General features: G+C 41.9%; 1 protein-coding gene across 18 annotated transcripts in view; it reads left to right on the top strand.

Annotated features, from left to right (window-relative positions):
- Positions 1 to 14,769, top strand: part of LOC103190252 (ATP-dependent 6-phosphofructokinase, platelet type) — a 106,604-nt gene that overhangs the window by 52,826 nt on the left and 39,009 nt on the right. For 11 of the 18 annotated variants that reach the window (XM_042346962.1, XM_042346959.1, XM_042346957.1 and 8 more), the window contains 3 exons: positions 3,240 to 3,309; positions 8,236 to 8,283; positions 12,389 to 12,535. In XM_042346962.1, coding sequence (XP_042202896.1) covers positions 3,240 to 3,309; positions 8,236 to 8,283; positions 12,389 to 12,535 — 265 coding nt within the window. Of the gene's footprint in view, positions 1 to 3,239; positions 3,310 to 3,484; positions 3,500 to 8,235; positions 8,284 to 12,388; positions 12,536 to 14,769 lie in introns of all 18 variants that reach the window. The other 7 variants (XM_042346961.1, XM_007910964.2, XM_042346964.1 and 4 more) reach the window with 2 other exon arrangements.

Below are 14,769 nucleotides of genomic sequence, written 5' to 3'. Positions count from 1 at the left end.
CGAACCAAGGCTGTTGGAACTGCTGCACTAGGTACATTTGTGACCTTAGCACTATTTGCAAGAAAAACATGGTATATGTTATTTATGTTCCTAAAGTCAATAAAAAAAATGTTTTTATTATTTATTTTAATAAATCATTGTTTCTTTGCAAGAAGTACTACGATCCTGGCTATACATGGTGTGACTATACTTGGCTCTACCTTCCACGGCCTTGCACCTTCCTATCTCTGCGACCTGCTAACCCCATATTAACCTGTCCGCTCCCTCTCTGGCCTCATGCATATCCCCCGCCTGTTACGCCCCACAATCGGCGGTTGGGCCTTCAGCCTCTCTGACTCCATCCTTTGGAACTCCATCCCACATTCCCTTCGCCTCACTCCCTTCCTTGCCTCCTTCAAGGCACCTCCCCTTCAACCTTGCCTTCGGCCACCTTGCCAACCCTGCCACCTTTCCTGATCCCAACCCCCGTGGTTCGGGTCCAAATGCCTGACTGTACATTGCCTTCAGTCTTCCTCCCGATGAGAAAAGCGCTATACAAATGTAATTTTGTATTATATGACCATTCCAAAGCTTAAATCTTTTTGGTATGAAACTATCCACCTGCTCCCTCGACCTCATCCCTATTACTCTCCTTACCACCCAACTCTACCTCCTTACCCCTCTACTCACAGAAATCATAAACCTCTCTCTGTCCACAGACACCGTTCCCACCCCTTTAAAAACAACCGTCATCACTTCTAGCCTTAAAAACCCTCTCTGGACCCATCCCTACTCTCAAATTACTGCCCCATCTCCAACCTGCCTTTCCTTTCCAAGGTCCTGGAATGAGTCGTTGCTTTCCAGCTTCACCCCTTCCTCTCCCGCCACTCTCTTCACAAACCCCTCCAATCGGGTTTCCGTGCCGCCCACAGCACAGAAACAGCTTTAGTCAAAGTGACAAATGACATTTTGTTCATCTGCGACCAGGGCTCCCTTTGCCTCCTCAACCTCCTCGACCTCTCTGCTGCCTTTGATGCCGTTGACCACTCTATTCTCCTCCATCGCTCTCCTCTCACTTCAACCTTCATGGTTCTTCTGTCCTTGAATGGTTCAGATTCTACCTCTCACATGGTCTCCACTTCATCTCCACAAACGGTTTCTCCTCTAGCCCCTATACTGTCTCGTGCGGCGTCTGTCAGGGGTCTGTCCTTGGTTTCCCCCTCCTCTTTATATGAGCATCTATACACTCCCTCTTGGTGAATTCGACATGTATGTGGATGACACCCAACTCTATATCTCTATATCTATATATATATCTATATCTCTATAGATATAGAGATATATCTATATATATATATCTATATCTCTGCCTCAACCCTCGACTCCAGAACAACTGATGTCCTGACAGACTGCTGACATCAACAACAACAACAAGATTACATTTGTATAGCGCCTTTCACATCAGGAGGACGTCCAAAGGCGCTGGACAGAATACAGCATTTCAGACCTGACCAAGCCCTGGATGAGAGCTAACTTTCTACTGTTGAATGTCAACAAGACTGAGGCTCTCCTGGTTGGCTCCTGTCAGCGCCTCCACACCTCAGGTGCTGACAGCATCACCAACCAAGGATGCACACTCCACCTTACTAAGCCAGTCCGGAACCTTGGTTTCGTGTTTGACCCTCAACTATCCTTTCTATCCACATCTGTGCCGTGACTCGCTATGCCTTCCCCCACCTCTGAAACATTGCCCGGCTCCACCACTGTCTCACAGTACAGGCTGCTGAGGTCCTCAAACATGCATTCATAACATCCAGGCTTGACTATGCAAACTCCCTGATTTTCGGCCTCCCCAACTCATCCCTCCATAGGCTGCAGATCATCCAGAACTCTGCAGCCCATGTCCTCTCCTGCACCTGGCTCCGTGACCCTATCACCCCTATCCTCACCCGACTCCACTGGCCTTCCACACACACAGAGGATACAGTTATCTCACAGAGTTCAAGATCCTGGTCCTCACCTTCAAAGCCCTCCATGACCTTGCTCCCCCCTAACCACAGTCCCTCCGCCTCAGCCCCTCTCTTGCCTCCTTTAAGACCCATCTCAAGCCCCTCCTCTTCGACTGTACGTTCGATCACCATCCTTCCCTCCCTGTCCTCCACCCTCCCCGATCCCGATCCCCAGCGTGGGTCTGAAACACTGATTCTGCAGGGCTTTGGGTTGTCCTATAGTGACGTGAAAGGTGCTATACACATGTAATTTTGTTGTTGTTTCTTGTGTATACCAAAAAATGCCATCAAATTGTCATCATCTCTTTTGGGGTTAGACTTGGGGTTAGATGGATTTTTGACACTCAAGAATTTTTTAAATATTGCATTTGTTGTGCAAGCTACACTTGGAGCGTCAAGTGTAGTGGCACTTCACATAAATTATATTATCGAGGTATTTCTGACTCCATCTGGTAATAATTTACCACTGTGACTGTTCTTATGACCTTTCAATGAAATGTGATTGAAATTATTTAAATATGCTACATTAACCTACAGAGGTGAGCCTCTTACTGTTAATAATTATCTGAATTCTGTATGCAGATTGGAAACAACAATGTGATAAGTTATTCATTAAATAGCTATAATTTTATCATTTCTGTGTACTGGGCCATCTCTTTTTTGCCAATCCTTTTTTTGTGCTGATTTTCCATTAGATCAGAAATTAGTTTAGAAATTGTGATGTAATTCATGCGAAATGTTGCATATTGCCAGATCAAAAAATAAAAATGTTTCAAATTTTTTTAAAATAAAAGTTACATTTTATAAAATAATAAAAGTTTTGTTTGAATCAGCACAAAATATAATTATGGCATATAATTGGATCAGCCCCACAGTAATGTCTATATCTGGTTTTAGTCTAGTGCTTTCTGCTGAGTGAAACCATATTGGAAATACTGACTTGATGTTAACACTGCTTTAATGAACATTTTTTTAAATTTTCCAGTTGATGTTGAGATAGCGAAAAATAAACAAATGTAGCGGCATGGTGGGGAGAGAAATAGACCCATTCATTTTCAATATCCAGTCAACCTAAATGTTTGAATTATTCAAATAGAAATATGGGAATATTCAGGACAGGAAAAGACCAACTGTCTTATCCCAACATTGTAACTTTACACTGCATGGTTTATAGTTTACAGTTATAAATAATGTGTATTCCAGTCTGTGTATTCATGTGCTTATTTGCTTTTTTAAAATTATATTCTTTAGGAGCTTCGTGAACAACCTAAACACATATAAGTTGTTGGCACATAAGACAAAAGATGTAGAGCCTCCACAAGTAAGTCAATCCTATACTGAAACTTGTTTGTGAAAACTGTGCAGTTATATAGTAAATTAGAGCAATACTCAGCAGTACAGAGAAATAACTTATTCACCTTTGACTTGTCAGTAATGTTTTGTGAATTGTGGTGCTAACTGAATCGGTATGCTTCTCTTTCATTGCTGTCTAACAGGATGGCCTGGATGAAGTATGTCACTATAACCTGATTAGATACACAGTGCTTAGTTTGAATGTGGTGGTGGGAGGTTGGGCTTTACACACGCTCGCCTGGCACTGTTTATTGTAACTGCTCTTTTGCTTTTAGAACTTGAAGCTCCCATTACACAAAGTATCCCTGTAACTGTTGTACGTTTCAACTCACCCAATGTAGATAGACATTGCTATGTGAGCATTGACATGGTGTACACATTTGCAATGGAAGGCTTTTCTGCTGCAGCACTCCAGGAAACAAACACTGATCATTGTGATCTTTTACAAAGCTTTTCAAATGTCGGAGAAGTTTTGTTTTAAAACAGTTTAAATTTGTAAATGCAAAGCTTCTGCTGCGTTAAGCACGAGCGTGTTTGAAAACATATTTAGATAAAATATTCTTCACCTGCTGTATATGCTTCAACAGGTGAGAACGAGTAAGGAACTAAGGGAGCAGGTTAGGGCAAGACTCGATTGGGTTATTAGAAAGGAAGAAGCACAGGAAGAAAAATTTAATGAATTCCTTCAAAGTACACTATTGAGAGTGCAAAGTATTGAGAAATAGGTGTTGTGAAGAAGAGGAAATACAACAACAACAAAATTACATTTATTTCACGTCTGGAGGACGTCCCAAGGCGCTGGACCCGAGCATGGGGGAGAGGTGAGAGAAGGCAGAGAGGTGGGAGGGTGACCGAAGGCACGATCAAAGAGGAGGGTCTTGAGACCGGCCTTGAAGGAGGCAAGGGAGGAAGTGAGGCGAAGGGACTGTGGGATGGAGTTCCAGAGTGTGGGGGGAGAGAGGCTGAAAGCTCGGCCACCGATGGTAGGGCCGGTCGGGTGGGAAATATGGAGTAGGAAGTCAGCAGGTCATAGAGGTAGGAGGGGCAAGGCCATGGATGGCCTTGAAAGTGAGGACGAGGATCTTGAATTGATCCTCTGAGGGATGGGGAGCCAGTGGAGTCGGGCGAGGGTGAGAGCGATGGGGTCATGGCAATGGGCAACAGAGATGAATCGGGTAGGATAAATAATGCATCCCCAAAATCGACGTCATAGGAGCAAGGGGAGGCTGTGAAGGCTGTCTATGTTCTGCCAATTTATTCAATTATGGTAAATCTTTCCATTTCCTTGCTTTTTTCTACTTACATACCTTTCCCAGTGATCCATTTTATCTCCCTTTTAAATATTCGAATTGATTCTCCATGTATAATCTTCTGAAGTAGTGCATTCCACATTTTAACAATGTTTCTGAGTGAAGAAATGGTTCCGGATCACATTCTAACATTCCTGGCACTCATTTGACGATAATACCCCCTTGCTTATTAATAAGTCTACCAGAGTCACCCACTGACTAGTTTATCAGTTTCATTAATTGTCTTAAACAGCTGAACCAGCTCACTACCTTACCTCCGCAGCAGCAAAGTTTATAACCCAAACATCCAGTCTCCCATTATAGCTAAATCCTGATTCATCTGCCACGCCCCTTCTTTAGATTGAATGCCCAAACCAAACACAATACTCCAAGTAAATGTAGCACTCTGTATAACTGGAGCAGCACTTCCACACTTTTATTCAAGGCTGCTCGAGTGACCTTAGGGATATCTTAAATAATTTTTTGGAGGACACAGTCTAGCTTCCGAATGTGGACAGAATTTTTAAGACAAGGAGATTATAATAATATAATAATCCTTGCATTTGATATAGCGCTTTTCACGTCAGGAGGACGTCCCAAAGCGCTTCACAGAACACACTGTAAAGTGAATTGACTGTATATTTGTGGGCGAACCAGCAGCCAATTGCGCACAGCAATGTCCCACAAACAGTCGTAGATTGAAAATGACCAATTTATTATTCTTTTTGTTTTTGGAGGGATTATTATTAGGCGTGTGGAGTAAGGAAACTTGCCCAAGGTTTCGCCCTGTGCCTGGAATTGAACTCAGGTCTCTCGCTTGCAAAGCGAGTGCTCTAACCACTGAGCTACAGGACTCCAATTATAAGAACAATAGATAAGTTGAATGGAAGAATGAATGTCTGACTGGCTAAAACAGATTGCCGGAAGCCCAGGCCTGAATTGAGTACTTAAGGTTCTTAAGAACTTTTGTTTGAAGTGGTTGTTTGAAGTGGCTGATGAAATTGATTATTTCTGGCTAGTTATTTTTTAGGGATTCATTTAGTGAAAACATTGAAGGAGGCATTGACTGTGCAGAGGGGAGATAGTGGCTGATTATGTCAGCAAAGGCAGAGGGAAATGAGAACAATTGGTGTTGATTTTGATGGAGCGATATGAGAATGAGTGTGCGATTTTTTTATTTCTTTGCGACAGGCTGAATCTTTATAGTTAATAATGATCTCTCTGGTACTGTATATGTTGCTAAATCATCAGTGTGACATTTATGATACAATATTGATCACTTCCCATGAGTTAGTATCATGTTGGTATTACAAAACCTTGCAATTCTTTCAGTTCTCAAAAGGTTAAATTCCCAGGAATTTGAGACGTTTTCAATGTTAATGCTGTGGACTGTGAAGTGAAACAATAAGAAGTACGAAAATGCTCAAGAACTAGTTGTATTCTAGCTGTTCAATGTATATGAAACTGAACGCTTTTTACTACCTGTCCTCCGGTAGATACAAAATAATAATCTACAGGATGGTTCAAATGGCGGCCCATGGGCTGATTTCATCCAGCACCCCCCTCCCCCACCACCATCCCTCCATTTCATCTGGTCCACCCGTGCTCTCCATAACCCTTATGTTATGTTTCTGGAAGTGAAACATAAAATATTGCTTATGTGGGCCACAAACGTTTCTCAAATAGGGCATCTGGTCCTCAGCAGCCAAAAGATTGGATCACCCTGATCTCGACTAATGGTCTGATCAATTTCTTTATATTTTATAATTTTGACAGGTAATAAGTTACATTTCTAGAATGTATATTTTGATAGCTACATTTTAAAATTGAAACCTCCCAACTGTCCGAGGTTTCCACTTTGCTGACTTGATTGATTGTGTGATAATCTCGCAAGTGGTAGCACCTAACAGACTAAATGATTAAAAGGTCTGGAAGCTCTTCGTAACAATTGCATGAAGGCTTGCAGTAGCCAATTCCACCCGTGGTCACTGTTCATTTTGCCATGCTCTTTTTCTGTTTAGAAACTGTCCCAGAGTCTAAAAAAATATAGTTTCACAGCAAAAACGAGAAACCAATTGAAAGACCACTTGCGTGTACAGAAAATAAATGAGTAACTTTACTCAACCCAGCATGAAATGGGGATTTTTTAATAGCAGTGATGCAACAATCAGAACTAGTGCTTGAGTAAAATGATCAGTAGCAGGAGTCTCACAGTGCTTGTCCAGTTAGGCTAGTGGTCAGGCTTTGCTAACGGGGATGAGCATTTGACTACGCCTCCAAGTTTCATTGTTGATCTCCACAGACTGTGCAACCAACAACTATACCTTGGATTATTGACCTTGCCAATAAAAAGCCTAAGGAGACCCACGGGGAGCCTCTTATTGACCCCATAGTGATATTTTTTGTGTGTGGAAGGGAAAATGTATCAATCTTGAAAATGCTTTTACCCTCCAAAATGTCAAGGATCCTGCATTGTGGAAACTCAAATTTACACCTGAAGCCCATAATTCAACCTAGTCTTAACCTATAAGTTTGTTTTGTCTTTAAATTTGGGATCGTGCAAAGTTGAGGAAAATTCTTCTATTTTAATTTGGAAGCTGGCTTTCCACGATTCTATTTTATTTTTTTACCAAAAAAGATTCAAAAATAAGGCTCAGTGTAAGTATTTATCCACAGCTCCGGTCAGTGTTAAATAACACTAGATCACAAGATTGGTTTGTACGAAGAAGTCTCTTTTGCCCATCCAATCTCATCCTTCCAGAACACCCACCCTATTATCAGGACGTGGAGTCCTGTAGCTCAGTGGTTAGAGCACTCGCTTTGCAAGTGAGAGACCTGAGTTCAATTCCAGACAGGGTGAAACCTTGGGCAAGTTTCCTTACTCCACACGCCTAATAATGATCCCTCCAAAACCCAAAACAATAATAAATTGGTCATTTTAAATCTACCACTGTTTGTGGGACATTGCTGTGCGCAATTGGCTGCCGCGTTCGCCCACAGATATACAGTCAATTCACTTTGCAGTGTGTTCTGTGAAGCGCTTTGGGACGTCCTCCCGACGTGAAAAGCGCAATATCAAATGCACGGATTATTATTATTATTATTATCACACCCCATTCCCCCATCAAAGCATCAAGTTGCTTTTTAACTGAGTGCAGTGGTTTGGCCTCTAATGCCTTTTTGGCAAACTGTGGTTAATTACCCTCTGAGTAATTCGAAACCAATGTCCTCTACTGTCTTGTTGCATCCTAAAGTATTGATCTGGGTTTACTTTTTCAATTTGATTTTAAATTTTATATACTTCTATGAGGCATAAACAGATTTAAAGCTGTCAATTGATGCCAGTTAATGACCAGATATGAATTTAAGATGCATACTTCAAGAAAGTGAGGCCCGAGAACATATTGGATATTGATGCATTGGGAATAGGTAACAGAAAACTTCTTTTTACTAAATGTTTGAACTAATTTACCTAAGTAAGATACTAGAAGCAAACGAAAACCCTCCTGGGGTTATTCTAAGTATAATGAGCTTTAGTGGGCATAGGAGTGATGCTATGCTTGGCTTTCTTATGCTATGCTTGGCCTTTTCTTATACGTGGACAGTCGAACACAAGGCGGAGATATTGTCCAGAAAAGAAAAAAAAGGAGCAGGTAAGAGTTGATACTTAGTGAAATAATAAGTCAGGAAGAGAAAGAACGGTAAAGTGGGCAATATATATGTATATATATTTTAAAAACCCACAAAATAGGTGTATTGAACACTGTGACAAATGCTGATAACCGGCTCAAAATGCTCTTGTTAAAAATTTAATCCTGTTTATGACATTCTAGTGAGCAGGCTAGTCTGAATTCAAATATTTATTAAGCATAAGGTGCAGTATAAATAAAAATAGTTTTGGGGGGACGGGGTATATTTGTGTTGTCTGTGACTTTTCACGGAAATTTCCCATTATTTTTGGCACTTCTTTGTGATTACTGAGCCTCTGATGGAGCAAATGTAGGTGAAGCGTTGAATGGGGTTGAGAGCATGGCCAGGGAAATGTAGGGAGTCTAATGTGCATTTGATCATTTAACTGTGAATTCCATTTACTTGCTGCCCAATACTCGCAAACTGCAAATTCCAAACTGGGAAAGGCCCAGAAGTGACTGGTGAGAGGAATGAAAATCACATGTAAGGGAACAAATTTGATTTGCAAGTACAGTGGAAGCTGCTTTAGCTGGACAAAATGCTGTCATTGGCACTCCACTGTATTCCATTTTAGACCTTGTAAACCTCAGTGGTTTTCCCATCAATTTGTTGCATCTGTTTTTTCTTGTCACTCCCGAAGGAGTTTGAATTATTTTTATCCTATTCCTTAGGAGTCATTCCACTGTTGACCCTGTGCGAGTATATTATTCATATGCAAGCCTATTTCACTCCGGAGCCATCACAGCCAAGCCTCCAATACAGTTCTCATGAAATATGCACACACTGCATTCATTCCCTCAGGCATCTCTGAACAGTAATCAGGAGTAGGAACCTTGGCTGCTTTTTCTTTCCTTAACCACGGGGGCTCTTAAGTGTGGTGATGAGTTTTCGTGTGCATCAGGCTGATCATTTTTTTTAATTAAAACAAAGGAATAGTTAAGTAAACCTAGGTGTGGTTGGTTTATTGCGTAAACAATGAATAAAATGCACCATATTTGGAATATAAAATAAATGTACCATAATTTAATCAGTCAGCTGTAGTGCTGAGTGGGTCAGGTATGAGAAAGCACATTAAATTAATTTTGTAGATATGGAAGAGGCGGGGGTAAAAATGTACTTGTGTTAAATTTCCAAATTTAAATAATTTCAGGACAGACATACCTCACAGAAAAGATTAGAATAAGAAAAGGCCATTTCACCCATTGAACTTGCATCTTTTACAGATCACACGCAACCTATGATAATAAAATAATAAAAATCTTAGATTTGTATAACACCATTCATATCGGGAGGACGCCCTAAGGCTCTGCTAACACAGCGTTTGCTAGCCTTAATGAAATGGCCTTCAAAGAATGTACTTTTTGCCTACAAAATATACAGTCAATTCACTTTACAGTATATTCTGTGAAGTGCTTTGAGATGTCTCGAAGACGTGATAAGGCGCTATATCAAATCCAAGAATTATTCTTATGTACTGTAAAGTACAGTGACTGTGTTTTGTACATGAGCTCCCACATCTTACTTTATCATTGAATCCATATCACCCACTCCGTTTCTGGAAAAGGGAAAGGTGCAGATGGAGAAGGGAAATATCTACATACTTATTCCCGGATCCCTAATTGAAATTTAGTAAAACTGTCCTTAATCTTCAATCTGAGTCAGTACCTTTTGATGCGTCTTCCCATAGTATTGATTCCTTTTGTTAGGTTTTGTTCTACACTCATGGTCTATATCTATAAGGCTGTTTACATCCACTTTGTTGTGTTTTAATCCCCTTTACAAATCTGAAAGCGTTCAAATCTCTTTTTTTCCTCTCGAAGGGGAATGAGTTCAACCTGTGTGCTCCTCTTCAGTGTTTCTCTTTTTTCTTCATTATCTTTTTTAAAGATAAGCTGCGCACAATTTTATAATGTACCTTGAACTGGATCCTCTGAAGGATAGGGAGCCAGTGGAGTCGGGCGAGAATGGGGGAGATGGGGTCACGGAGTTTGGTGCGGGAGCGGACACGGGCTACAGATTATCTGCAGCCTGTGGAGGGAGGAATTGGGAAGGCCGACAAGCAGGGCATTGCAAACATAGTCGAGTCTGGACGTAATGAACAAGAGTTTCAGCGGCCTGAGGGGTGAGGTAGTGACGGAGTCGGGAGATGCTACGGAGGTGAGGGAAGGCAGAGCGGGTCATGGCTTGGATGTGGGGAAGAAAAGACAGTTGAGGGTCGAACAAGATACCTAGGTTCCTGACTGGCTTGGTGAGTTGTAGTGTGCAACCATGGAGGTTGATGCTGCCAGAGCCTGAGGTGCTGAGGTGCTGGTGCGAGCCAATCAGGAGGGCCTCAGTCTTGTTCACATTCAACTGTAGGAAATTTGCTCTCATCCAGGACTTGAGTCTGTCAGGACAGCAGTGGTCCTGGCGTTGAGGGTGGAGGCAGAAAGATAAGAGTTGGGAGTCATCCGCATACATATGGAAGTTGACCCCATGTCTGTGGATGATGTCACCAAGGGGGAGCATGTAGATATTAAAGAGGAGGGGGCCAAGGGCAGAGCCCTGGGGGCCGCCAGACGTGACAGTGTGGGGCCTGGAGGAGAAACCGTTCGAGGCAACAAAGTGGAGGCGGTGAGAGAGATAGAATTTGATCCAGGCAAGGGCAAATCTGCGAAGATTAAGTAAAGAGGAGAGTTGGTGTATGAGGATGGAGTGGTCGACAGTGTCGAAGGCGGCAGAGAGATCGAGGAGGACAAAGAAGCAGAGGGAGCCCTGATCACAGATGGCCAGAATGTCATTAGTGACTTTGACCACAACAACAATCAACAATTTACATTGATATGGCACCTTTCACATCTCAAGCGCTTAGCACAAATGCCTGTTCTGTGTACTGGAGGGATGGAGAGCATGGATGTAGAGAAAGGTTTTGAGGGAGGGGAAAGAGGGTGCAACACAGAGAGGGACTCCGGGATTGATTAGACTGAATATGTAAAGGATTAAACGCCCTCTGATGGTGGAGCAGAACAGGCATGGAAACAAGGAAGCAGATCACTGTTAGCTGAGTGGGGGCAGAAGCATGGGCTGAGGAAGGACGTAGAGGAATGGGGGAGGAGAGGCCATGGAGCCATTTGAAAGTGAGGATGACCGCTGGGGTAAGACGAACCAGTGGAGCTGAGCAAGGACAGGCTGGGGTTCTTGCAATTGGCATGCACTGATCAGGGCTTCTTTCCTTGTTTGCCTCAATGGGTATTGTTTTTGTCTTAAACGAACAGTAACTCCTTTTATGATCAATTTACGTGGAGTGGAATTTATATAAAGTATCCAGAAGCAAAGATAGACAGTCTTTCTTACATATTCCAACTTTCAGAAAAAGGGTGAAACCATTTTAAAACCTACAATGCCCATATTTTCAAAATATAATTAAATTTCATAAAAATACCAATTCACTACTTTACCCCCCCCCAAAAAAATTCAAAAATCCATTTTTAAAGTCTTTGGATTTTGAGGTGTTAGATTTGCAAACGATCAGGATTACAAGAAGTATCAAATTTGAAATTATGGTAGTGAAAATTGAAACTGTACAAAAGAAATATGGGTTCCGATTAAATTTACTTAGTAAAATGGAAAATTAATTTCTTAGTAGTGCAATCAGTATTTAACAAAGAATTGCTGCTTCAGTCTTACAAACTGATTACTGACCTTCATAATCATGGCATCGCTGCTTAAATAGCTGTTAATATTTGTTTTTGAGTTGCATCTAGAAATGCTTAATTATGTAACCATTTTAATAAAAGCAGTATGATTTTTCCTGTGTTATTTTCGCCACTTGAGTACTGACTGCATGAAATATTGCAAGAGAGGAATAAATGATTGGTCTTTTACAAAGCAGGGTAAAATTTCCTATGGCAATGTCTGAATATGAAATGGTGCTTGATTTATTGTTGAGGAACTTAAAAATGCTTGGCTTCTGTGGATAAGTGGGCATTGTGTAAAAAAAATTTTTTAATGCCAAGTCCAGCCAACTTCAGCTTTGACGTCTGATCTTTTCTTTTCCTCTGTCCACCTTCCTTCCTGTTACCCAAACAGAGCAGCTTCAATGTGGCGGTGCTTAATGTAGGTGCCCCAGCCGCTGGAATGAACGCGGCTGTTCGTTCCGCAGTGAGAATCGGCATCACTGAAGGTCACAGAATGTTTGCCGTGGCTGATGGGTTTGAAGGATTTTCCAAGGGGCAGGTGAGTGGCAGTGTCTCATTGCCATCGTAAGTTTTGCCTTCAGTGATATTCTGTGGAATTTAAAACTTCAGCAAATACACAAAATCGTGATAATATTTGCATTTGATATAGCGCCTTTCAGATCAGGAGGATGACTCAAAGTGCTTCACAGGAATTACTGTATTTTGTAGGTGACAGTTTTGGCAGACAGTTTTCACACAACAATCTTCCACAAACAGCCATGAAATGAATGACCAATTTTATATGGCTGATCATTGACCAGGACACCAGGAGAAACTTTTGAAATCGTGCTATGGGATCTTTAATGTTCACCTACACATCCAGATGGGAACTTGGTGTAATGTTTCATCTGAAAGATGGCACCTCCGATAATGCAGCACACCCCCATCACTGAAATGTCAGCCAACACTGTGAGCTGAAAGGCCTAATTATGGTGCCGGATGTTCACCCAGACTGGGGGTGGGAAATGAAGGGGTGGAGAAGGAGCTGGAGGGGAAGATGACCGAAAGCAGGGGCAAAAATGGTACATTTTGAGACATACCTTGAAAGAGGGAGGGTACGAGTCAGAGGAACTCTGGGATGGAGTTCCAGATAGTGGAGGAATAATGACTGAAAGCCTGCCTGCCAATGGTGGACAGATAGGGTGGAGGACATGAAGCAGGCCAGTGCTCACTGAGCGAAGGAAGTGGCTGGGTTGTTAGAGTCACAGAAGTCAAAGAAGTAAGTGGGGTGATACTGTCAAGGTTGTTGAACAAGGATCGAGAGGTTTTCTCTTTCGCTTATCTCCTTGAAGGTCCATCTCAAGACCTACCTCATTGACTGTTTTTGGTCACCCTCCCCATCCACTCTGCTCCACCCCCAGCTCCCATGCCACGCCAGGATTGTTAATAATAATATAATAATAATCCTTGCATTTGATATAGCGCTTTTCACGTCGGGAGGACGTCCCAAAGCGCTTCACAGAACACACTGTAAAGTGAATTGACTGTATATTTGTGGGCGAATGCGGCAGCCAATTGCGCACAGCAATGTCCCACAAACAGTCGTAGATTGAAAATGACCAATTTATTATTGTTTTTGGTTTTGGAGGGATTATTATTAGGCTCTGTGTGGAGTAAGGAAACTTGCCCAAGGTTTCGCCCTCTGCCTGGAATTGAACTCAGGTCTCTCACTTGCAAAGCGAGTGCTCTAACCACTGAGCTACAGGACTCTGCCTTGGGATAGCACTATGTAAATTTGTATTGTAAGGTTTATGGTTATAGTTAAGACGTTTACAATGGTGGGACTCAATTGCGCTGGTTGAAATTGAAATCTACCGCCGTATCATAACAACAGTTTATGCAAAATAAAAATCAACATCATCTTGCTCAAAAATGTCTTATTTCATAGCACAATCTGACTTGGATTGGCATTGTCTACATCCTGATGTGGTTGTACACAACAGTAGCAGTGCAGCCCTGTTGCAAAGCATTTCATTTTAGCACAAATTTACTTATCATGTAACTGTACTGTGGATCCTGTTCACTGCTCTCTTCTACTTTTCACACTAAATGGCGATTAGGTCACTTCCTGCTTTGCTGTTAACTGGGCAAGACATGGAAATAATGTTGGAAAGGACCTGTTGAGGCTTTACTATATTTGCTATTTTTAGAGTGCTTGGTAGAAACATCTGTGTAACGTGATTCATTTCAGCCACCGGAGCTACTGATTTGTAGAGAGGGGAATTCTAAACCTTTTATCAGCACATCACAGGTTACTGATCTGAATCACTTCTCTTTCTACTAGGGTAATGAGCTGGGCCAATAGAAACGTGCGGACATTATTGCAAAAAAATTGCAGAGAGCTTTGCAAGTCTTGCGGGGGATTTCAGAGGGCTTTGCTGAATCTTGCAGGCCCATTGCGGGGTTTGATTGGTGCTATTGAGCTACATTTTACTTTTACATTTTTTCACTTTATTGATGAAAGATAAAAATAAGGAAATAACACATATCAGATTGTTACAAAAAAAATTGCTTCTTTAACAAAAACTGGGTGGCCATATTTTTGCTGGGGGAACACCAGCAAGGCTACAGGAGCTCACCATCTCCTGCCTCTCAGGGCCGGCACTACACACAGAAAGAGAGAAACACACACTCAGAGACTTAAAGAGAGATACACAGATTCAGAGACCCAGAGAGACACACACACATACACTCAGAGACAAAGAGAGAGACACACACTCACAGACACAGAGA

This window comes from Callorhinchus milii, unplaced genomic scaffold (assembly GCF_018977255.1).
Source record: "Callorhinchus milii isolate IMCB2004 unplaced genomic scaffold, IMCB_Cmil_1.0 Scaffold2, whole genome shotgun sequence".
Classification (NCBI taxonomy): Eukaryota; Metazoa; Chordata; class Chondrichthyes; order Chimaeriformes; family Callorhinchidae; genus Callorhinchus; species Callorhinchus milii.
This window is presented reverse-complemented; position numbering and strand designations above follow the sequence as displayed.